The sequence below is a fragment of the Primulina eburnea genome, chromosome 10 (genome assembly GCF_022965805.1).
Source record: "Primulina eburnea isolate SZY01 chromosome 10, ASM2296580v1, whole genome shotgun sequence".
NCBI lineage: Eukaryota > Viridiplantae > Streptophyta > Magnoliopsida > Lamiales > Gesneriaceae > Primulina > Primulina eburnea.
The window spans coordinates 6,423,273-6,448,476 of NC_133110.1; the positions used below are offsets into that span (position 1 = coordinate 6,423,273).

Here is a 25,204-nt window from a genome sequence, read left to right on the forward strand (position 1 = left end):
CGTGACATCGTCTCACACAAGTTTTTGTTTTTTTTTATTGCTAAAGTTCAAATGTTTTAAAAAAAATTACTTGAAAAGCAAAGTCAAATTTCAAATAGGTGGTAAAGTCCCCATTCGAGGCTTGAATGTAAACCTAGAATAGTCAATATCTACATTCAAAAAAGAAAATAAAGAAAAAGTCAATACCTATTATTTTGAAATAAAAGAAGATTGGACACAAAACTGGTGTTTTTCAAGAAAATCAGCGTCAAAAAAATTTATAGTGTCAAATCAGTTTGGACGTACTATATTTTCAAGTCTCACGTCTATATGTAAGAAATTTAAAAAGAAAAATTGAGATCTTAAAAAGAATAATGATGTTATGCTTAGAAAAGGTGAATTAAATATAGATTAGGCTCATATACGCTTATGGGTTTTTTTATTTACTTTTATTATAATGTTTAATTAAAAAAATTGAAGATTTGCTTGCGATTGAAACGAAATAATGGGCATGACCCCGAGAAAATGATGCCACCCACGATGCTTACAAATTTTAATTTTTGCTTCTTTGCTTTGATCAGATATCTTTACAAGAAATATTCTCTCCATTGGATCAGATCAGTCCATGTGAAAATATGTTTTTTTTTGAAAAATGTTAAATTTCATTTACGTATATATATATTTTTGATATGTTGTACGCCCATTGTAAATGATGATCACTTATTGGATACACGTAACATTATTTAAGTCCCTTCTTCCCTGTAATCTTTACATTTTGTATGAATTCTGCCACATTCATAACCGAAAGCAACAAACTTTATGGACAAGATTGGGCCAATCTAAATGAATCATGTCATATTATAAGCAAAACGAGAAAGAAACATCATCAAAGCACAGGTCACCCTGGAAATAACATATGCGCTGAAAGTGCGAGATTTTTTTTTTAGGATCAAGGAATTTTTATGTCAGATTCAGACTGTAATATGACGTTTTTGCCCTACTACACATATCGAAACCGAGGATGCTGCATCAAGAAACCAAAAACACAGTTTTGCAAATTAGATGCTTCCCTTTTTCGGACCAAACCAAATTAAAATTGATTCCACAAAAGAATCCAACTTGCACGTATTCAATAGGCTAAGAGTTTCCAAATGTTGCTACCCATTTCAAGAATGCGAGCAAAGGATCATGGATCAAGATGGTCTTCAGTACCCTGTAGTAAAAGAACCTTTAATCCCAAATATCGAGGAAGAGTCTGGTTCACGTCAGTCTTATAGTTTTGAGAATGAGGCCAATGGGACAATGATCACTTCCAGCAACATATACCTACTAAATAGCCTAGTTAGCCATAGGATCCCAACTTCCCCTAGAGACTTCCATACCTCAATTGGTATCTCATCTGGTCTAACTGTCTTCTTCGATTTCAACTTCTTCAATATCTATGTTACTTCCTTAGCACTAGCTCTACGATGGAACACTAAATGTCTTACTTCCTGCATCTCATGTCTCCACACCCTTAACTCCTCCCTATTTGTCTCATTGAATAAGTTCTTGAAGTAATCTGCCCACCTATCTAAGATAGTTTATTTTACATTAAACTTCTACCATCTTCATGTTTGACGCACCTGACATGGCTCACCTTACATGTTAAAAAAAAAATTACAAGGCTAATAACTACCTTAATCTTGACTTAATCTGTTGCAGAGTCATTTCTCTATAACCATAGTCTCATCCCCGAGAAATTCATTCTTTAATTAAAATAAGTGCTCTGTGCATAAAACAGGACAAATAGTCCAACTACACCAGAGGTACTTATTACAGTCTGTTCATTAGAATTTGAAGTATATGTTTGGGCAAGTATTTTAAAAATATTTTTAATATAAGTGAAAAAATTTAAAGTATGTATTTAGATAAGATTTTTGTATAAAAATTATGAAAACATTTTAAAAAAATTGTTCTACTAATTTACTTTTTAGATAATAATTGAGATATATTTTTTTCATTTTTTAAAATATTTTTAAAAAATTGGTCAAACGGGTAATAAATCATAAACAAAAAATTTTAAAAAAATTTATAGATTAGTTTTCCAAATATCTTCTTAATTATCTCTAACTATAAAAACAACTTTACAAAATAGTTTTTCAAACGCATATTTATTTTTAAAACACCTTTTAATATATTTTATATTTTTATATAAAAATATTTTTATGAAAACGTATTTAAATACTTGTCCAGACGAGCTTATATAACGTCTATTTAGACATTTTGAAATTAGACAAAAACTTATGTGAGACGGTCTCACGGGTATTATTTGTGAGACGGATCTCTTATTTGGGTCACCCATAAAAGAGTATTACTTTTTATGCTAAGAGTACTATTTTTTATGGTGAATATGGATATTGTTGACCCTTCTCACAGATTATGATCCGTGAGACGGTCTCACATGAGACTCACTCTTGCAATTAATCTCAAACGAAAATCTTGATTATATGTGCATATATATAGTTCGTAAAATTTTTATTTAAAGTAAGATTAGATCTCTCCCGGTTCCGTACGTAAAATAAATAATAATATTTTTTATTGGTGTATTTAAATCAATCTCAAAAAGAATATACTATTAGAAAATTCTATGCACATCCAAGAATATGAAAAATTTGTGCTCGTGTATCTCGCACAACATGCTATACAAGATTGTAGGGACTCGGGCGATCTTCTTCTCCATGTGTAGCATAAAAATTAAATATCACGTATCGAGATGAATGCCATACGTGGGCGGCGCCTGCGGTGGAATAGCTGGAAACTGGAGAACATTCCGAGAGCGGGTTTGATCGTTTATCGCCCTCAAATACGTGTTGTTTTCAGTGTTAATGGTGGATGGATAGGTGCTCCCAGATGACATACTTGCTGTAATGACAGAACTGAAAAGCTGTGATTCCCTTAAGCTTTGTATGAGGACCTGAAAGTATATTTGAAAAGGGGATGAGCCAATGTAGAAGCAGAACATGTACATTTGAAATAAGTAGTTATTTTGTAGCTTCACAATTGGAGAGAATGGAAGTACCATTGGAGTGTGTATTCGGGTCAGCACGCCTTCTTTCAAGAGTTTTAAGTTGAGTTCCTTGTCGTCCCAGACAACATGAGCACGGTACCTGTGGAAGAACAACAAGGGACGACGAAGGCGAAAATGTTTCATTGTTTTAGAGATTTGGTGAATCTACTTGATTCTGAAGTTCTGAAAATATTGAAAAATATGAGGAGATAGTAGTAATCACCAGCGAAGCATTTCTTCCTCTGTTGCCGTAGACGCGATCACAAAAGCCTGCGGTTCAGGTCGGTTTCGAGTTAAGTATGGCAACTACGTTGTTTGAAAAGAGTGTAATCGGTAAAATACTCCAAGATAACACGATTTTTGGAACTCACAGCTCTATCAAAGTCTAGCATGAAGCATCTTTCAATGTCTTCCTCTGTAAGTTTACAGCCACATCGATCACGTCTCGAAGTCAGGTCTGAAAACTTCGCATATGTGTAATGCAAAACCGCAGCCTCGTTGAAACTGATCTCCCTTTGGAAAAGAGTAGAACAAAACAGAAACTTTGGAAAATCGGTACTTCTTTTGTTATAGTACAGGTAATGTACTTGTAATCGAAGCCAACATACTTGGGAATCTTGTTGTAATTGTGCCATCTGTGTGCTCCATTGGGACGCAGATGGTGCTGAAGACGAGCAGCAGACTTCCCATTCCCGTAAGTCAGAAAATAGTTGGGATTCCCATGAGACGCCTCCATGTAATTTCCAAAGTAGACATCTCTCGGAACATGGTCGTGATTCTTCTTGAACATCGAAACCTGAGACGGTGTAAGAAATAAAGATGTGAAATTCCCTTCGAAGCAATTGCAAGAAATCATTAGTTACTACCTCGCTGAAAGGTTCTTTGATATCATCTCTTTCCACAATACTCTCCTGCGCGCAGAGAGAAACATCCTTACATATTCATCTTGATTTAACTTGATACGAATAACTTCATTTCAAGGGAAATATATATCACTCACATAATTTGGGAAAATAACCAAGTCGACATCCTGAGGAACATCGAGCAACAGTTTTTGGACAGAATACTGGCTGCTCCCAACAGGATGAATCAGTTCATCGGTGTCGACGTGGATTATCCAATCCATACCAGCTTCCTGGCGTATTATACACATCAACATTAACTGATCAAGCAGCGATATATTTGAAATTCGTTAAAGTTGGTCGTATTGGTGAGGACATACAGTTGCCATGACAATGCCCATTTCCATATTGAGCGTCTGCTTGACAAATAACTCGTAGTTGCATGGTTTATAAAAGAAAGATGACAGCCAAGTTTCGTTCCAGATTCGGCTAAGGATTACAGATATATAGCCATAGGTGAATAGTCCACATTAATGGTCCACCAAAAACTACATTTTGCAGAGGAACACCTACCTCTTAGCTTGTTGCTCATCTAACTCTCGCGTTCTTCTTACAACTCTCACCCCCTGCAAGAAAACGAAGCATTGTAAGACAAACTTGGCCTTTGTCCATCTACATAAAGCTCAAACATCGCGTTCCGACAGTGGTAACAACAATGTCAATTGTCACTCCTCAACAATACCATGAAGCTCACAGTCAAGTAGTGGAAAACAAAAACAAGCTAGACCAGAAAAAGAGGTGGAGCTGGAATTGGTATCTAACCGGGATGGAGTCGAGGACTTTATAAACAGCTGGTGAAGCAGCTTCCCCTTCCACGAACAGAAAAAATTTTGCAACTCCAATAACCTTGTGATAAAATATCCACGGTAGAATTTGCTCTAAGCCGGCAGAACTTGTTGAAATGATACATATCTAACATATAGATAAAATCCTCGATTATGAAATATAAGTTACCTAACGAGGCCAAACAAAACTGCAAATTGCTTAAGCAGCCCTGTGATGAACATAGGAACTAACTAACAATATCTTGTTTCCAAAGCATTTAATTTGTAAGGAACATAATGGGGTACATATACATACACGTGTATACATATATGTAGAAAATCCCACCATTAAAAATCTTTTTCAATACAATTTTTTTTAAAATGTTGATTTCTTAAATTTAAATTTTTTAATGTGTACTTTTTTTTTAAAATGAGAAAATTATATTAAAACTTAGAAAATATTTACAAATACAACTCTACATGTAAAAAATTTATAAAAACAGTACTGCAAAATATTTCGGAAAAAAAAAATTTGAACTAATAATTTTCTAGTTATTCGATATGTATTGTTGTGGCTCAGTGCTCTCTTAACAAATTTTTCTTGTTTCTGAATAGTTTTGCCCAAAAATCCCAACTTTGGAACATAATCAAAACATCAATAAAATCCCAAAAAAAAAAAAAAAAACCACCAAAATTGTTAAAAACCTGCTCGAATCATTCACCGAAAACAAATTTTTTATTTTTTTCTAAAAAAAAAACCAACCTTGGGTCCAAGATCCGACCCGAGACCAAACTTCCACTCCCTGTAATACGGAAACGACACCTTATCACTCATTCCAAGAACTCCCGCGCAGTCCACCGAGGAAGGCGAGGAGCTAACGGGTTCCGAAAAAGCCAAACCCGCAAATGCAGCAGGGCCATCGTTGCCGTGTTGTAATCGGACAGTCGGGTCGGTGAACTGCAGGAGAAAAGCGAGCAACGCGAGAGAGATCAAAAGGAGGAGAGTGAAGAATCCGATGGGACGTCGGAAAGCTAAGAAGGCCGGAGAAGAGACGGCGGTGGTGTTCCTGTGAGTAGTGGAGAGACCTGCCGGACGACATTTGAGAGTTAGATTCGAACGTAGATTCTGATACATCGATGTGTATGTGTTTACATGCAAAAGGATTCTCTGTGCGTGAAACGAAGCGGAAGCGCCGTTACTTAGTAGGATATATGACTTTTTATCGCTATATTTTTCTAATATATGTATGGAAAAGTTTGAGAAGATAATTGTGAATTTTTTTAAAAAAAAATCGGATTGTGATTATGGAGATTTCAAAACATTTATCTGATACTGACTTTTCAATGTATATCGAATCAGGAGCGGATCTAAGATTATATGTTTGGAATATCGGTTCTCCATCAACTATGAAAGTTGTAAGTTGGGTGTTTGATCCTTTGTAAAGGTCCGTTATTTAGTTTTTCGAAAAAAAATTGCAGAGAATGGAACGCAGACCACATATATATACCTTACAGTGAATCCGCCTCTGTATCGAATGATAACAAATATGATTCATAAACAAAGATCGTAGATATGAATATCATCAATTACTATATGCAATAACGTGTGCCGTGTTTAGTTATTAGTAATTTTAAGCATTAGAAAAATAGTATTTACACTATTACTTAGTGTAAAAAGTCTAAACAAAAGGTTATATTGAAAAGAATGTATCAAAATATGAAAGAGTGGGTTGTACGGTCTCATGAATTTTTATCTGTGAGACAGGTCAACATTATCGATATTCACAATAAAAATAATATTCTTAGCATAAAAAATAATATTTTTCATGGATGACTCAAATAAGAGATATGTCTCACAAAATACGACCCGTGAGACCGTCTTACACAAGTTTTTGCCAATAGTAGTTATTTGAATGAACATATTTTATTAGCCAAAATAGTTAAAAACTCATGCAAATTTACATACACATAAACGTATATTTCTTAAATTTCTTGTTATTTTGACTCGTTTAAATTACGACACAATAATGGTTTGATTACATTAATTAATCAATTAATAATCAGTTGATACTTTGGTAACCGTGGTGGGATTAATTTATATGCAATAAACGTTTTGGCCCTTAATTTTGGGGTATTTAGGTTTTTTTTTATACTTTAAAATTTTTAAAACAAAAAACAAATAATAGTAGACCAGTGCATAAAATTAATCATTTATCATTATACAAATCTACAATTTAATATTTTCTCAAGATGATATATCTTCTCCAACAACTGGTTGGAATCTTGGATTTTCGTCAGATAATTAGGGTGGGTTGTTAATATTTTTTATTTAAATTTAATTTCATCGATTTTTTTAGTTCGAGCTCGAAAATCACACTTTTTTTTAAAATTTAATATTAACATAGTTAGAAACTTAGAAGTATTGAAACAGTTAGTTATATATAATCCATGTGTTATTACTAATCCTAAAAATTTATCTCCGTTTACTCACTCGTGAACAACCTCGACAAGTGCTGTAGGCTTCACTATAATAAAAGTAACATTAATTCTACTTACAATTTGAATTGATTTAAATTAAAATCTATTCTTTTAATTTTTAAAACATAAAGAAAATTTAAAATATATTCTATTTTATTAAAGTTGAATACATCACAAAAACCGTTAAGACGGCAAAATTATTTTCTATTAAAATTCCAGTATAACCCCTCATTATTTCTTATATTTACATTTGATTCTCATTTAAATATAAATCAAATGAGTTAAATTTGCTTTATATATATATATATATATCCAAGTTGATGAGTTGTTGCATAGCTAAAATAAGAATACAGTGAGAAAATCGATCCAGAACACCCTTACGTAAAAACCAAAACCATGGTGAAGTTATCTATATCTGAAGCAGACAAATAACACCACATTATTATTAGTACACAATGGCGAAGTTATCCATACCGGGAAGTATATAAATCTAAAAAAAAAACTAAAGTATATAAAACAACAAGCACATAATCTACAAATTACTGGCTGTTGCTGAGTTTAATGATGATGAATGGTGAATTAATAAAAATAAAAATTGACATGATATTGATGTTATCTCCTCAGTAGCTTTAGTACATCTCCAACCAAATGCAAGGACCCCGTAACAAGAACCTGTAAACTCAGGAATAGCAGATAAATGCACGTCAATTACTGTATGCTTGGATAAGTCTTGTCAACGTGTAACAACCAACGCGAGAACGACAAGTTTCATTTCAAGCATGAAACGTCAGTCATATAGAAATATAGAAGAAAGATCTGAATCCAAATATTTGTATAAAACTAGTCAACTATCTGCAGGTAGTGATATTTGGTGAGCACGTAACATTCAGAAAAAGGCATTATAAATTTCAGTTCTGAATGCTTACTTGAATCCTGAAGGATGGGTTTTCTTTAACGTAATCCCTTAACCAATTTATGGTCAATGGCAGAGAAGAAACCACCGCACTGCAGGTAAAACGTCCATTTAAGGGACTGCAGTTTGATATATCATCGTTCATGAACCTCGAACGTGGTTTACTTTCTGGGATTTCCATCTGAAAATCCTTGCATTGGATATCTGAACGATGATCATAACAATTAAAAAAAATAAAAATATAAGAGAGACATCAGAGCTTGGCGATAAGTTCAGCTTTACAAACTCAAAAATTAAATAGACAGATCACATGAACTCTTATTAACTAACAAGTTGATCTGCTTTGCCAATACATTTCAGTTACCATAAGCAGCAATATTCGAAGAACTTCAAATTTACAATTTTGACGATCATAAAAAAGAACTTAATTAAAATGAAGCATACGGTATATGAACAAGAGCAAAAACACTTTGATTTGAGATACTGTAATTTCATCACTGCCGCAACTTTTTTAGTACAACACTTCAGTATGAAGATGATGCTATCAAAAACAACTTGCATCCTCTGTAACTGGAAGTCCAAATCCTAAGCAATGTTCACTGTATGCTTGAGAAGGATCTCATTCAGTATTAAGAATAATCAGGCAACTGCAATGCTCTACTCTTGGAATTCATCTAAGAAGCACTTTACATGCACTATTTGATCTCTTAAACAATTCTACAAGGAAACGTGAATAGTCAACCTTACTCAGTGATTTCCACAGGCCTGGATGCTTAAGGTCTACTCCATCCGACTAGTTCCGGGTTCGAATCCCGGGCAATCCACTTATTTCTTTATAGGCTATGGAATAGTTTCCAGTAATTGCTTTGGCAAGCTAACTGAAGGATCGAGGCAATGAGGATGGGATGCGACTATAGAGCTATAAGAGGCATATAAGGACTACTAATTAATGGTTTGCATATAGTAAATTCATAGTGTCGAAGAAAAAATGGGTATTAGAACGTAGGAATAAAGAATCGTATATTTATGGAGAACCTCCAGGCTCCAAGTAACTAAAGGGGGTTGTTGATTACCAAGGATTTCAGAAAGTAACCAAGGAGATGTTACCTTTTCCGTGAATGATCTTCTCCCATACACTTTGGAGGAAAAACTGCCACGCCAAATCCTTGGAAGACATATCCAGAGGAATAACCGACGAACCAGAAGTAACCTTGCTATATTTTGATATACTAGGGACAAAAATAGCTTTCGAGAAATAAGTGCCTGAAAACACAACACATTCATTGCAATTGGCATAGTGCAAATAAGTGTTGAAATAATTGGGAAGGAGGAGAATAGATTAAGATCCACAACACTAGAGTTTCATTAAAGTAAATGCTATTCAGTTATAGAAAAATGTCTCAAAGATCAATCACAACTTGATACAATGTCGGGCCCATACCTGAGGAAGCACATGTATTAACAAGTGTAGGGAGAAGAATTTGGGGATCTCTCACATCCATACAATTGAATAAAAGAATCTGTAAAATGTGAATAAGTATATGTTAGATCAAAAGAAGGTCTACTACTCAAGCGACCATTTTCCCATTATCCAGAAGGAATGGTGAAATTTACTTTCTTGGAGATTTTGTCGGAGGACTCGGGCTTTCGCTGTTTTGTGCAACAATTAATCAGTGTTTCTTCCGCATTATGAAGCTTTGCATGGAAAAATGGAATTGATGAACCTGTGTTTTTCATTCTTTCACAGCACAAGAATACCATTTGGCACAAGCTTCCATACTTTCAGGACTATGAGCCCCATCCAAATAGAAGATTAAATCCCCTGAACTTCTAATCGCTCCAGACTTTTCAGAATATGTAGATGGAGAATCATGAACAATCTGAGCCCTCCCAGAAAGACGGGCAGTTGAAAGTCCCCGTAAAAATGGCTCGGGTAAACTTTCTTCAAAGTCACCCTGATTTGACAACCAAAAGATATTAGCCATCTGATTGAGTAGGACAGGCATTCACCAATTGAAAAATATAAGTCAAAATCCAGAAACACCAGTCAAGTTACTCGAGGCATTAGAAGTTCTATAAATTCGGTGGAAAGACAAAAGCATACATTTGTTTCAGGTAAAGCTCATTCTCAAAAGATGGGTTACAATAGCGTTTAACTAACATGTGGCAGCTTTTCCCTATGTCCCGTTCTCTGGAGCCAACTTTTACAAAGAGCAACAGCAAGGCCAGCATTGGTGAACTGGTGATCCCCAGACAAGCTTAGGGATACTCCATTTAGTTTCTTATGATCAAGTGGTCCAACGACCTCCAAAGGGACCTGCAGCAAGTGAGAAGGCAAAGAGCCTTGATTATGTTGAAAGTCAGATCAAGCCCCATTTCCAAATAATTAAATCTCAATTTTAGGGATTAAAATAATTTCATTGATGAAAACTAGATACAATTGGTGATATATTCTAGAGATTAATTTCCCTTCTTTTTGAACATGTACACCAAATTTAAAGAAGAAATTATCCCAAAAATCAAGTAATTTTTCATTCATGAAAATAAATAAACAAGATTGTGTTTTCCCATTTGTTTACATGTTATCACCATAAATTTCTGAAAAGAAAAAACAACAGGGAGCAGGGAGCAAAATCTGAGCTGCCACCAAAGCAGCTCACAGCAGCAACTCAATACTGTGATGACAAAAGAAAACATAGCAGGCAGCAGGCAGCAGGCAGCTTAAATTTTATTCTTTTAGCAGACAAGCCAATGTTTCAATTCTTCAACAAAGCTTTTCCTATGTTAGTGAAAAAATTAAAGAAGGAAAAGTTTCTGCCCATGCCACGTCTCATTGCAGTTTCTGAAACCATCAATTTTGTGTGCTGCGAGTTATTGTTCGTGCAGGTCCGACAAAAAAACCATGAGACCTTGTTTTTCCTTGTATCCAAAGAAAAGGAGTCATAGTAGAATTGTTCAACAAATTGGAGCAAGTGAGCCACTTGCACCATCATAGCCCCATTATAGTTTTCTCACTGGAAATTGTTTTCATCGTCATTTGGCAGCTAAAAGTCACCAAACCATACAAAGACAAAGCACTCTGAAGTATCAACCTATCAAGTGAGAGTGATTATTAAACACGAAGAGCACCATTTTGCGTCGATCTGTGGTTAAGAGTGACCTCTTATTATGACTACGCAGCGTGGAGAATTGGTCAGACTTCTAAAAAACAATAGTTGATACTTTTTTGGTGTTGAACTGATACAGGAAATAAATGAGGGGGAGAGATAGTGCAGAAGAATGGTGCAACCAGAAGTTTGTGGAGTAACCACATGAAGCTGGTGCCTCATGGAAGCATGACAAAAGTACGCATAACAGACGGAGTAAATTCTCCAAGCAAGACGATGATTCATGCTCCTTTTTTGTCCAAGCAATGAAGCACAAGATCCTTCATCTCGAGGGGGATGTTAGAAAATCAAATTAAGCTCCATTCAGTCAACTAAATCTCAATATAGGGGATAAAAGTCATCCATTGATTGTAGCCTAGATATGATTGGCGATATATTTTAGGGATCACTTTTCATCTTCGAATATCTAATCCTACTTTAAAAGAAAAATCAGCCTATAAATCATGTGGTGTTTCATTTGATAAAAACCAATTAAACAAGATGAATGCTTCCACATTTTTCTTACAAAACTCCTACAATTAACTCTTGTGCAATTTTAGTACAAGACTAGAAATACAATTATTCAGACACATGCACAGAGACACGCCACTTGCTGCATGTTCATATAGGCAAATGTGGTGATATTAAGCACATCGAAACCCCACGATTGATTCAATGAAGAGATTTTGGAGATAAAAGGCCAGTTAACTCACTCAATGGAAATCATAGATAAATAAAGGGTGTTGGTGCATCAAACTATAACTTGCTTTACTAATCTCTTCAAAGATAATATAAATTCCCATTAGACCCTCCTTAGTAATCCTAACTATATATAGTCGCTAATTACATGCCTGACCATTGTTTTCAAAGTAAGCTGAGGATATTTCATAACATAACAATTCTGTGGGGCCCGTAATTGAATTTCCTAAATAAAAAATAAATTCATGTTTTGTCCCGCGGAAGTTATAGAAAATATAGTAACAGTTAACCAGTAATGGTTTTTACGGAGCTATATCCACTAATATCATTTAATTAACTACGTGATTCACATAGTCATGTTCTGGTACAAAGTAGTCTTAAAGGAGTCATCTCAGGGAATAAACTCCAATCAAACAAATCAGTAACATAGACGTGAACTATATGATTAATACATGATAAATTAGGTCCTTAGAACGACCAACATAAACATAAAATGTAAGGAAATGTTGAGTTACCTTCAGTTCGCTGGCCTTCTTCTGAAGAACATCCATTGCTTCTGACAGCTGTGGCACAGTGAATGCAGGAACTTGAGGCTTCAGGAGAAGAGAAAACATCAAACAATTTTAACAAACACTTGACTATCAAATGCCTATCCAATGTAAAGAAAACTTCTACACATTATTCCACAGAAGCATCCCGTTAAAAGGCTTTTACCTTGAAGATTCCAGCCTTATGAGAGGCTATCTTCCCAAGTGTATCTCCTGGATTAAACACCACGTACAAATAGTTAGCTATGCTTAAAAGATGAATCTAGCAGAAGGAAAATCAAAAAATTTCAGGTGCCCCACGTGTGATTGAAGTTACTGTTTGATATTTATTTATTTATCTATCTATTAATTTGTTGTTAGGATAAATAGATTTTGTATTTTAAAGTTTGTTTCTTTATCAAGTTATCTTCGGCATATTAGGTCTCCAAGATTGGTTGATTACATTTATAAATATGTGACTAGCTGTTCTTCTTCAATATCAGAAATTCCATATCTCTTGTATTTCTTTCATTATTAGCGACATGGTATCAAAGAGAGTGAGTGATCAATGACGAAGTATGGCATGGCGTCCTCGTCGGGTGATTCTTCATCTCCATCTGACACATCCTCAAACCCTACCCATACTGCGACTGGAATTTCAGATCATATGGCCAGTGGATGATATTGTCCTCACAGGGAATCATGTTGAAGATCTTGCAACCTGTGAAAGTAGTGTGTGACAACCAAGCAGCTATAAGCATAGCCAAGAACCTAGTCCACTAGGATGGAACGAAGCACATTGAAGTGAACCAACACTTCATAAGTGAAAAAGTTGAGAGAAGAATCATTGATCTCAGCAATATTCCGACACACATGCAAATTGCAGACATCTTGACTAAACCTGTAAACCAGTCCATCGGCCAGTATTTGAAGAATGAAGTTCCAAGCTGGACATGATCAACGTATACGACCAAGCTTAAGGGGGATGGTTGGATATTTATTTATCTAATTAATTGGTTGTTAGGATAAATAGATTTAGAGTATCCTAGATTTGGTTGATTAGATTTATAAATATGTAACTAGCTATTCTGATTCTATATCAGAAATAATATGCCGACTTTCATATCTCTTGTATTTCTTCCGTTATTAACGACGGTTACTAAAGATCAGATCTTATGCACATTGTTAACTGCATGCACTATGAGCATCAATTAGATTAAAAATTGGAGAAGAACAAACCCAAAGTTTCCATGTGATCCATGCCAAGGGGACTAACACCACATACAACAGGATCTTTGACCTGCTCAATTTATAACAGAATGATATTAAAATGGCATAAATAGCATAACTGTATTTCTTTGAGACCAAAAAGAAATAACAGCATGATATGATGCTGGCAGAAAGAACGCAAGTTTACTTCACTAGGACAAAGTGGAATACTGTGTTCTTTTACTACCATATATCTAAAAAAGAAGCTCCCATTTTTGAAATCTCAAGTGGACAGATATCAGTATATGCCATCAATATTGAAAAATTGACTTACAGGACTGTATCAATCAAAGACAAGAAAAATTACCACATTGGTTGAGTCACTGGTCCCTCCAAGACCAACCTCAATGACAGCGACATCAACCTGCAAATGAGACGTCTCAATCAAACAAGGCACACTATAAATAAAAACTGGAACATGTTAAATGCATTTCACAAATAATATGGTATGAGAAATGACAACAAAAATATGGCAATGATTTTCAGCTAAAACGTACGAAAAAAGAAACATATTTCTTCTGTCAAACTGCCGTAACGGATCTTGCTTAGCACTTAGCAGCCAATCATGTTAGAATGATAGGTTAAGTGAGAGATGAATCTGTTCAAGAATAGAATAAAAACTAATAGGCAGAAAATACTCCAGATAACGAAATTAATTTAAATTATAATATGTGTCTGTTATTCTTCTTTCCCGCTAATCAGAAATTAAAAAAGGGAAAAAATGGCACCAGGGCCCTGTCCTTTGTAATAAAGACAATAACGCAAATCTTTTCATAATCTGAAAAGGAAGAGGCATAGGAGAGAGAGGGAGAGATTATCAGAACCCAAAAAATAATATTTTAAAGGTTTAAAATTATTTTATCAAACCATTTTTTACATGACTTGGCATCTACAAAAACAATTTTACTTCTCTAAAACAAAATGAAACATTCAACATTTAAAATATTTTCCAAAACATTTCCACAAAATCAAACAAGCCCATAGGATCTGGCAAAGGACATCACCTTACCTTTTCACAAGTAAAAATTTTAAGGGCCAACACAGTGAGGAACTGGAACAGAGGAGGCATAGGTAATTCATCATTGACATTTTCCTGCAAATCAAAACTTTCATGATTAGAAAAGCCCACTGCAGGAAATAAAAAATTATGATGGGCGAAGCCAAATGCAAACTTCTAGTTAGAAAGTTGTTTAATTATTGTCATGTCTTTCTCAGAAGTTTTTTAACAACCCAAATACTGCATGAATGGGTCAATAAATTGTTAAGGAATCAAGTAAATTTAACTAATCAAAATGTGCGTCGATGCAATTCGATTTCTGAATGATGCACCATGCTTCCAACGAAGTCCAATGACTCCAATCATTACATGTATATCAAAATATTTGTCTTCTAAGTTGACTGTGATCCAGAAGTAAATAGCCTTCCACATTCCACTGCAAACTCAACTGATCAGGCTACCGATTGTTGTCGAGGAAACAACATGGAGAACAAATAATTAAAATAAAAAGTACATCTATCAACAACTTTTTTGGGGGTGTAAAAGAATGTCAGGAGAAATAAATCAAATGAGGAAAAAGTGCATAAGAATACCCGCAGCTGATGCCAGCATGCCCAAAAATAATGTAAAAACTTTTCTTCAGATATATCCAACCTATAAAAGAGAAACAAAAATGAACAAGGAACCATATGGGATAGCCTCTAAATGACATATAAATAAATCAATTGATGTACAAGCGCAAAATAAGAAAGTAGTGACAACGATTAAACCTTCCACCCACCCAAACCCCCAAACACAAAAGTGAGTGCAAGAAAGAGCGCGCGCACTCCCACAAAAAAGGAATAAAAGACATGCCGGTGCTACTCAGATAAAGAGATATATTTAGGCATTCGGATGCTGACCCATCTAGCCGAAATCTTTCTCTCACGTCAATTAAGTGAGGAGAAGTGAATAGTCCAGTTCTAAACCCGCACTCTCTCAAAATTGCCTCACAAAATGCGCAAGTTGATCCCTGAAACATGAAATTTAAGAAGAAACAAAGAAGAAATGTGAAAACAATTGAGTAAATAAAGCATAACTCGACATCGTTCTTTAAATGCAATGCATTTTCTCTTATACTTGTACAGCAGAATGAACAAAGGAGTCAAACCCTTGCCCAAATCATTATCTCTTTATAAAGGTACAACCCTCTTATCTCTAATACAACCCCCAGAAAACAAAAAAAAAACATCATAGTTGAGGTGAAACTCAAATACTGGAATGTTCTGTAGAAAAAAGCAAACAAGTAGCCGTGACGATCTTACGTCGCATGAACAAAAAATATCTTTCTTTCTCTTCATCACCAAGTTAACAAAAATGCAGACAAAGGTCCCTAAGAGCATCACATTTGAGAAATCGACAATGAAATATATGCTGGTTCAAAATCTCATAAAAGGGATAATTGCAACCATAAGCTAGGGCGCTTCCTCAATCATTTCAAGATACAATTTGTAAAAACTTGTTTGTTCACAAAATTTAAAAGATATAGCCTTTATCAATTGAAAGTCATTCGAGCAAACTGGTATATTATTATTTTCATAAATCTATCAACCGCATAAAAAGTTTACGCTTATGAGAAAAATACCTTCCCTTTAGTTCCAGAAACGTGGATGATTTTGAGGTTAGCTACATGTTCTTCCAAATCCAAAATCTGCCAAGAGAGCATGCACTTAAATTTACTTTTAGAAAAATGATGTAGACGCGAAAAGTACAAAGTAACATCTAGCTAATGTTATCAACTATATCTATGCTAAACATAAACCAAGATAATAAGATTAATTGAGGCCAAACAGCACAACATTTCCTCAAATGCATATGCAAATATTGCAAAGGAAGTATTTTGAGAAACACTTCACAACGCATAGCCCATAAAAAGAAGGGATATCATAAGGAAATACACAAGCAACCAGATCTCATGCATCTAATAACAACGGGAGCAACAATAGGCAGGGGGAGAAAGGTTATCTTTTTTACCATATTTTAATGGATGTTATTCATTAAGAAAAAAGGTTATGTCCAGATATTACAATTCCAATTTATTTCCTAAAAAAGAACCAAAGGTAGACATTAAGTTTCAACACAAAGAAAGGGAAAAAGGACCTAAATGAAACACAAGAAAAATTTACGGGGAATGAGTTTAAGTCCATGTCAACAGAGTGAGTGGAAATGCCTCTGAACATTTAAGGTGTTTAGCAATCTCTCTAATAAAACTATTAGAAAAACAAGGTGCAAGCAAGATGGATGAAATGGATAGTCTAAGAGAAAACATGATGTTCCACCTCTTGAGATGGACATAGGAGCCGAGCCTTATGAAGAGTTGGGGACATAGAGCCTTTAGCTGTTGCAATCTCGTTCCAGGTCCTTCACCGATCTCCGCTCGTCGCCCTTCTTTTTCCGACGTATTGCCATAATTTCCGGTAGTCTTCTCCGGCCGTCCGCCGATCTATCGTCAGACAGGCGCTTTCATTTTAAAAATCGACCGTCAACCTCGGGTCGCGATTATGTTTAACATCGGCAGAAATTTCAGGGATGGACTTGTCACATTACGGTCTCATATCGGAGACGAGACGATTAGGATCGATTTTAAATTATTTACCTTGAGATTGAGCTCGGACGGTAGATCCATTTGGTGGTCAGAAAAAACAAGGAATGCTTGCTATATGCTGGATTTTCAGCGCGAAGAGGCACGGTGGATTAACTCTGTTTTCGGTGAGTATATTTACTCCAAGCAAGCAGGTTCGTCCTTTCGCCGCCTCAGAGGAAGGAATGCGGTTTTCATAATACAGCGTTTTGAAAACAAGCGTGGGAGATTCATTGAACTGTCTAAGTTCAACAAGCAAGGGAAAAAGCTCACCACTATTGTACCAAGTGGCGTTAATGCAAGTGGGTGGATTAGAGTGACGAAGGCCATGGATAAGCTGCTTATGGGAGACTTTCAGAGGGTGTTTTCTCGGCAATTACCCGTTCCAGATAAATATCAAAACAACACCTGCAATAATTATCAAAAGATGGGTTTGGGGGACAGGGATTGCAAGGTAGATCTTAGGGCAGATGTGGACGAAAGTAGAGAGCAGCGAGGTCACAAGAATTGGAACGAAGCCATCATCATTACCAGAGACAAAGTAACATCTAAGTGGAGTCTTGTTGAAGAGGTTCTCCGGAAGGCTACGACCAGAAACATTAAGCTATATCCTTTTCAAGCCAATAAAGCGTTATGGTGGCCATTTAATGCGGAAGAGTACACGTACTTTATCAATTTGAAGAGAGGGTACTTCGAATCAAGAGTGCAGTTGGAATTTAATCAGTGGTCCAAAGATATTAATACATTGGACTCGGTGGAGAATTGTTGCAATAGCTGGATTTGGATAAGAGGTTTACCTTGGGACCTATGGTCGCCAAATACGTTTAAAATTATTGGGGAGCGTTGTGGGGGACTGTTGGCCATTAGCCCGGATACATTACATTTCCGAATGATCGGAGCAGCGAGGATCAAGGTGAAGGGAAATGAAGGTGGTTTTATTCCGACTACGATGGTCATTCCTTTGGTAGGTGGACCTACAGAGATCAGAATTAGGGTCGAAACTTTTGACTCAAAGGGTTATGAAGAGTATGAAAAGCAGACATATGCTCAAGTAGTGGTGAATGGAAAAAAGATATTGGCGGGTTGGGGTAATAATAACATCTACAACACTCTTGCAAGGAATGAAGATGGAGAAACGAATCAATACAAAGGAAAATCAATTATGAGGGAACCACAGATGCAAGCCATGAACGGTGCGGAATCAAGTCAAATTTTCGGTCCAAAGAGTGGGAAAGGCAGATTACATGAAACTCAGGGGCAATTGCTCTCGAAAGGCACAGGAATGAAGCAAGTAACAGAATCCGTTACAGCTGATCGGAAGTGTGAAGGAAAGGTGCAGAAAATACTAAGGAATGTTGATCCTAAAGATGTAACGAAGTTTACAACATCCTCTATTGGATCCACAAACAAACAACATTCTGTGGATGTGGACAAACGGCCCGGAGCTCGATTGCTTAACACTACACCGGATCAGTTCTGGAAGACATACCGCCGTAAAAGAAATTCAATTGAATTTGACGGTATTGTATCACAGGTGGTTCCGGACAGCCTGACTCAGAAAATTCATAGTACGGATTTGTGCAACAAAGACGACGGAGAGTACAGGGGTGAATTTGAGGACTTGGAATTTGAAGACTCTCAAGACGACTTGTTAGAAGAGGAGCATTACTCCAGCGAGGCAGAAAGTGTTGGGTATACCAGTTCTGACAAAATTGATTCTTTCGAAGACGCTGCGGCAGATTTGGATGACTTTTTCTCAACTCCAAAGTCTACGAGGTGCATCCCTAATGAAGTACAGGTGGAAGATTTCGTTGCAGGACTGGACGCGTTGCACAAAAACCCAGATGGTTCAAATAACAACGCAGACGATGGTTTACGAGACATGGAAAGATCTTTTGTGGGACAGGTACTGCATGGTAAGCATTCATCACTTCCATATCATTACGTATCGTTAAACTCCATTTTGTCATCCCCTTTCAGTGTCTTGGGTGAGGGTAGAGGTTTTGTAGGGAGTGGGGTAGGAAAAGTTGTTGAAAAGCCCTGTAACATCAAAGAATTATCAGCGCCGAAAGTGGGGGAGGACATTGAAGGTTCAGTAGCACAAAATGAAGGGGTGGGTTTAACTGACAAAGGTGGTGACACAGAAAAACCACAGAATAGTCGATTGAAGAGAGAGTTGATCAGACTTCAATGCGGAATAAGTTATGAAAGAGGAAACACTTCGACGGGTCCGAAAGGTTTTAGATGAAGATTCTCTCTTGGAATATTAGAGGAGGGGGGGCGTTGAGGAGAAGACAACTTGTTCGATCAGTAATTCAAAAGGAAAGGCCGGATATTGTGATTCTTGTGGAGACAAAACGTGAAAAAATAGACAATAAATTCGTGGGCAGTGTTTGGAGATCAAGATTTGTTGACTGGGTTTGCTTGCCTTCGGCAGGTAGGTCGGGAGGTATTCTTGTTATGTGGGATCCTAGATTAGTGTCGGTCCACAACAACCTGATTGGGGAATTCTCGGTTTCAATTGAGATTTCGAAGGCTGATGAAATAAGATGGTGGTTTTCGGCCATATATGGGCCTGTAAAGCCGAGGTTACGAGAAATGTTTTGGGATGAATTAGCGGGGTTGAGAGTAATTTGTGGTGATCTTTGGTGTCTCGGAGGTGACTTCAATGTGGGGCGGAATTTGGGAGAAAAATTGAATAGCAATTCAGTGACCACAAGCATGTCATGTTTCGATGCTTTGTTAGAGGAGTTGGAGCTTGTTGACCCACAGCTGCTCAATGCCAAATTCACATGGTCCAACTTCAGATCTACACCAATTTGTAGTAGGTTGGACAGATTTCTATTTTCCAAAGGTTGGAGGCAAATATTTCCTAATCTCAGACACACGGTGCTCCCAAGACTCACCTCGGATCATTGCCCGATCTTGCTAGACACATCTAATCGTCGATGGGGTCCAGCACCTTTCAGATTCGAAAATGCATGGCTGTCGCATCGACAATTCACACAATTAGTTAAGCTGTGGTGGAACAAAGAGGGCGTTCAGGGGTGGGAAGGATATAAATTCATGCAAAAGCTGAAATTGTTGAAAAAAGAAGTCTCCGAATGGAACATGTCAGTGTTTGGAGATGCCCGGGTAAAAATAAAAGAGTTGACCTACAAGATTGATCAACTGGATGGGCTTGAGGCAGCTGGAAATTGGTCAGAGGAGTTGAATGATGAGAGGAGGCTGGTTAAATGTGAGCTGGAAAAAGCATCATTTACAAGTTTTCAGATTAATAACCAAAAAGCAAGAACTAAATGGTTACAACAAGGAGACCAAAATACGAAGTTCTTCCATGCAGTGTTGAATAACAGAAGGAGCAGAGCACTGATTGAGAGAGTGGAAGTGGAAGATGGCAGCATTCTTACAGATGAAAAACAGATTGTGAATGAAATTGTAAGCTTTTATAAGAAATTGTTCAAGAAGGAAGAAGGGGAACGGGGGTTGGCAAGTGACTTGGGGTTGGGTATTGAGGGTCTGGATTGGAAACCGATTACGAGAGTAGAAGCTGATGAGTTGGAAATTAGTTTTGAGGAGAATGAGATTAAAGAGGCATTGTTCAGTTGCGATGGATCAAAAGCACCAGGGCCAGATGGATTCACTTTGGAATTTTTCCAGAAAAATTGGGACACGGTGAGATTGGATGTGTTAAAGGTGTTTGCGGAGTTCTTTCAAACGGGGGTGGTGAATGGAATCACAAATGAGACTTATATATGTCTCATTCCTAAGAAAAATGATGCTACGAAGATTAAGGACTTCCGACCTATAAGCTTGGTTACAAGTTTGTACAAAATTTTGGCAAAGGTTTTGGTTCACAGATTGAAAAAGGTTGTGGCTAACACCATTGCGGAAAATCAGTGTGCTTTTATCAAAGGGAGGCAGATACTCGATTGTTGTCTCATTGCGAACGAAATGGTGGATGAATACCGTAAAAAGAAAAAGAGGGGTTGGGTGCTAAAAGTTGATTTAGAAAAAGCGTATGATAATGTGGATTGGCAATTCTTGGACTATGCTCTACTATAAAAGGGATTTGGTGAGAGGTGGAGGAGGTGGATTAGAGGATGTATCTCTAATGTCTCCTTCTCAATATTTGTGAATGGGAGAACGTGTGGGAAAATCAGAGGGGAAAAAGGGCTTAGACAAGGCGATCCATTATCACCTTTTCTATTCAATATTGTGGCCGATGTGTTGGGAAGGATGGTGGATAAGGCTAGGGAGGATAAAGAGGTTAAAGGCTTCCATATTGGAAAGGATAAGCTGGAAATTACACATTTACAGTTCGCAGACGATACTCTGTTCTTTTTGGATTCGGATAATGATGTGACGAAGATAATAAACATACTCAAAACTTTTTCTATGAAATCAGGGCTGAAAATAAACATGGGTAAGAGTGTCGTGCTTGGTCTGAATTTTGTGGATGAAGAGGTGGCGGAAATGGCTGCATCATTCGGAGGGATGCAGGGTTCATGGCCCATTAAGTATTTAGGTCTGCCGTTGGGGGGAAATCCGAACAAGTTGGAATTTTGGGAGCCCGTGACTTCGAAGATGGCTAAGAAATTAGTAAGCTGGAAAAAAGCTTTTCTATCCAGAGGTGGTCGCCTTATTTTGATACACTCGGTTCTTTGCGCCATGCCATCTTATTTTATGTCCCTCTTCAAAGTCCCGAAACAAGTTGCGGCACATATGGAAAGGTTGATGAGGAACTTCCTGTGGGATGGTGATGAAGGAGATTCACATTGTCATGTGATAGGTTGGAAGCAAGTGTGCAAACCGAAAGGAAAGGGAGGATTGGGTTTGGGGAATATCGGTCTTCGAAATAAGGCTCTTCTTGGAAAATGGTGGTGGAGAAGTTCGTTAGAGGGGGAGTCGTTGTGGAAAAATGTGATCAGAAGCAAATACGGATTACAGGATAACGGGTGGGACCTGGGATTGGCGGAGAGAACAACATTCAAGAGTCCTTGGAAATTCATTTCTAGGTCTTACCGGGCTTTTCATCAACTTACTAGAGTATTGCCTAATCAGGGTAACATCATTAGATTTTGGGAGGATGTTTGGGAGGGAGGGGAGTCATTCAAACTGAGATTTCCATCATTGTTTCGTATTTGTACCTCAATTAATAAGCCTATCAGCCATTATATTCAAATCGCAAATACTGGGGTTGTGTCTTCTTATACTTGGGATGTGAGGTTTAGGAGAGATTTTAATGATGAAGAGTTACAAGAGTTCACAAGTTTGTTAGGTGTCTTAGATGGAGTCACGTTGCGGTTGGGTCTGGGCGATCGTAGGGTATGGTTGGGGGATTCCTCGGGGTTGTTCTCAGTCAAATCTTTCTATAACTCTTTCTTCCCAGATTCTGCTTTTCAAACATTCGATTGCTTCAAAACCATTTGGAAAGTTAATGTCCCACAAAAGATCAAGATTTTCTCGTGGATCGTTGCTCTGGGGAAGTTGCCTTCTTGTGACAACGTGCAGAAAAGATGGGGGAGTTGCACTCTACTGCCTCAATGGTGCTGTTTATGTCGGCAAGATGAAGAAAACCAGGACCATTTACTGCTGCACTGCCCATTCGCTCGCTGCATTTGGATAAAAGTTCAGAGGGAAATGGGAATTCAATGGGCATTTCCTAACTTTGCTAGAGAGCTGTTACAGGATGATTTTGATTGTCCATTACCATCTTCACTTAATGATTTCTGGGCTATGATTGTTCACTGCGTATTTTGGTCACTGTGGCTCGAGAGGAATAGGAGAATTTTTGAAGATATGCACGAAACGACAGACCAGGTTTGGGATAAAGTAAAATTCAGGATGGCAATATGGACAACCAGATTGAGAGAATTTAGTCATCTATGTATAAGTGATTTGGTTCGAGATTGGAAGTTTGTATTGCAATATCATTAGTGTCAAGCTCATTTCTATTAGGTTAAGTCTGTAGAGCAGTATGCTCATTGAGGATTTCTTATCCTCATGTTATTGTAACTCAGTCATATTATTCTAATATAATAGTTTTTTATCAAAAAAAGTTTAAGTCCATGTCAGAACATACCAAATAAAGATATTTATAGACCTAATTGACAATTTTAATGCACATCCTTTGGATGAGGCATAATGATTCCTCCAAAGAAATTGTAAGTTAGTGCATATACTTCAAAGGTTTCATGAGCAAACCCTTTCGTGAAGCAGAATCAAAATGGCGTCAAACTTATAAATGCACGATCGTACATCATTTTTCAGTTGTATAACACCTGAGATAGAGAATCAATTTTCTCTACAGCATTACCTTAATATACATCAACATCCTGTCCATTTTGTTATACTTGCCCCTTACTGGTGATCCATCGCCGCGCTTTTTTTGAGTAATGAGAGATGACAGTGCCTCCATGGCAGTATCATACGCAGATGGAAGATGCAAGTTTTCTTCAGTCAGCATATTACCATCCATCGTCTCCAGAACGTGAGATACAAGGTTCTTATCACTAAAGCCTAAAATATCGAAACAGATAACCTGAGAAACTCAAAATTGACGATATTCCAAATTCAGAAAAGAATAAAAAAATCAAAAAATTCAATAACTTTGACCACCCAAAGATTTCCTGAGCATATGCCATGTATAAGTTCATATAAGCATTCGGCATACCTTTGTGACCTATTTGTACTTGAGAGTGCAGTCTTTTGATTTCACTTAGACCAAAGCCATTCCTTGAAGCAGGCAAGCAGGAGAATATCCATGTCAACTTATAAGGAAATGGGCATTTCTTCAGACTGAAGCCTGAAATGGCAACAAAATTTTGCCACTGATAAAATTGGTTGTATCTGAGCATAGGTCGATTAAACTCTGCAAACCACAAAAGCTTCAAATCAGCAGAACTTCCCAGAAAAGTTCCTGAAGTCAGACCTACTTGGAAATAGACTCCTCGGCGAAACCAGGTCGCTAATACACAACGATAATACGAGCATTCAATAACTACGATATACTAACAATAATGAATCAGTCTATAATTTAACAACGCACGCCATAAAGCATCTTTCCAACACTCAGTTGAACTTGAAATCTAACAAATACAGGCAAAGCTCAGTACTTTTTTTCAAAATCATTCGTATTCGTTTACATTTATAATAAAGAAAGCCATAATAAGCTACAAACCTTCATCATACCCACACATACATGGCCAAAAGAACAAATTTTCAGGCGAGAAATTTATCTTACCTCAGAGTTACCATCTTCCAATCTGATTGCCAGCCGTCGAGAGAACCGTCTTCACCATCTTTCACACGCAAAATGAGAGTTCTGGGTGGAATACATACACGTAGTCGAAATCGAACTTCGCGATGTGCTCACACTTCCATCGCGAAAAAACGTCCATTTTATTTTTTCCCAATTATCATTATTATTATTATTTTACCATAATAATCGTTGAGTGAGTCTCAAGTGAGATCGTCTCACGGGTCGTAATCCGTGAGACGAGTCAACCCTACTCATATTCACAATAAAAAATAATACTCTTAGGTTGCGTTTGGTTCGGGTGATTAGCCTGTATTGATTATTTTATCCTACCTAGTCAGCTGTTTGGTTCGCGTGATTATTAAACCAACTCAATCCCTCCTATGAATGATTAGGTTATATTAGGTAGGTTAAAATAATACCTCCTCACCCCCTAGGATTATTTATCTCACTCTTAATACCTCCTATTTTTCTAATTTTACCCTTCTCCTAAATTCAAACTCACCACCACTTCCCGCCACCGACCGCCGCCTCCACGACCGCCGCCGGCCGACCACCGACGGACCGCCGACCGCGGCCGAGCACGGCAGACCGACGACG

At 37.0% G+C, this 25,204-nt stretch overlaps 2 protein-coding genes across 2 annotated transcripts; both read right to left on the reverse strand.

The window, feature by feature from the left end:
• Positions 1-2,581: 2,581 nt before the first annotated feature.
• On the reverse strand, positions 2,582-5,829 carry LOC140803741 (glycosyltransferase-like At2g41451). The gene is made up of 11 exons (XM_073159627.1): positions 5,458-5,829; positions 4,693-4,842; positions 4,444-4,496; positions 4,251-4,359; positions 4,029-4,163; positions 3,895-3,939; positions 3,637-3,824; positions 3,400-3,541; positions 3,252-3,298; positions 3,041-3,128; positions 2,582-2,935 (listed from the first exon to the last, which is right to left on the reverse strand). The coding sequence occupies exons 1-11, from the start codon at positions 5,827-5,829 to the stop codon at positions 2,723-2,725; spliced, it is 1,542 nt and encodes a 513-aa protein (XP_073015728.1). The 3' UTR covers positions 2,582-2,722.
• A 1,708-nt stretch (positions 5,830-7,537) lies between these two features.
• Positions 7,538-24,756, reverse strand: LOC140802828 (folylpolyglutamate synthase-like). The gene is given in 18 exon segments (XM_073158447.1): positions 7,538-7,844; positions 8,099-8,289; positions 9,193-9,348; positions 9,527-9,605; positions 9,700-9,821; positions 9,824-10,040; positions 10,247-10,402; positions 12,446-12,523; positions 12,645-12,691; positions 13,697-13,757; positions 14,034-14,090; positions 14,736-14,819; positions 15,317-15,377; positions 15,626-15,735; positions 16,348-16,413; positions 23,663-23,865; positions 24,020-24,217; positions 24,590-24,756. Coding segments are annotated over 17 exon segments (1,932 nt in total). The 5' UTR covers positions 24,204-24,217; positions 24,590-24,756; the 3' UTR covers positions 7,538-7,784.
• Positions 24,757-25,204: the final 448 nt, after the last annotated feature.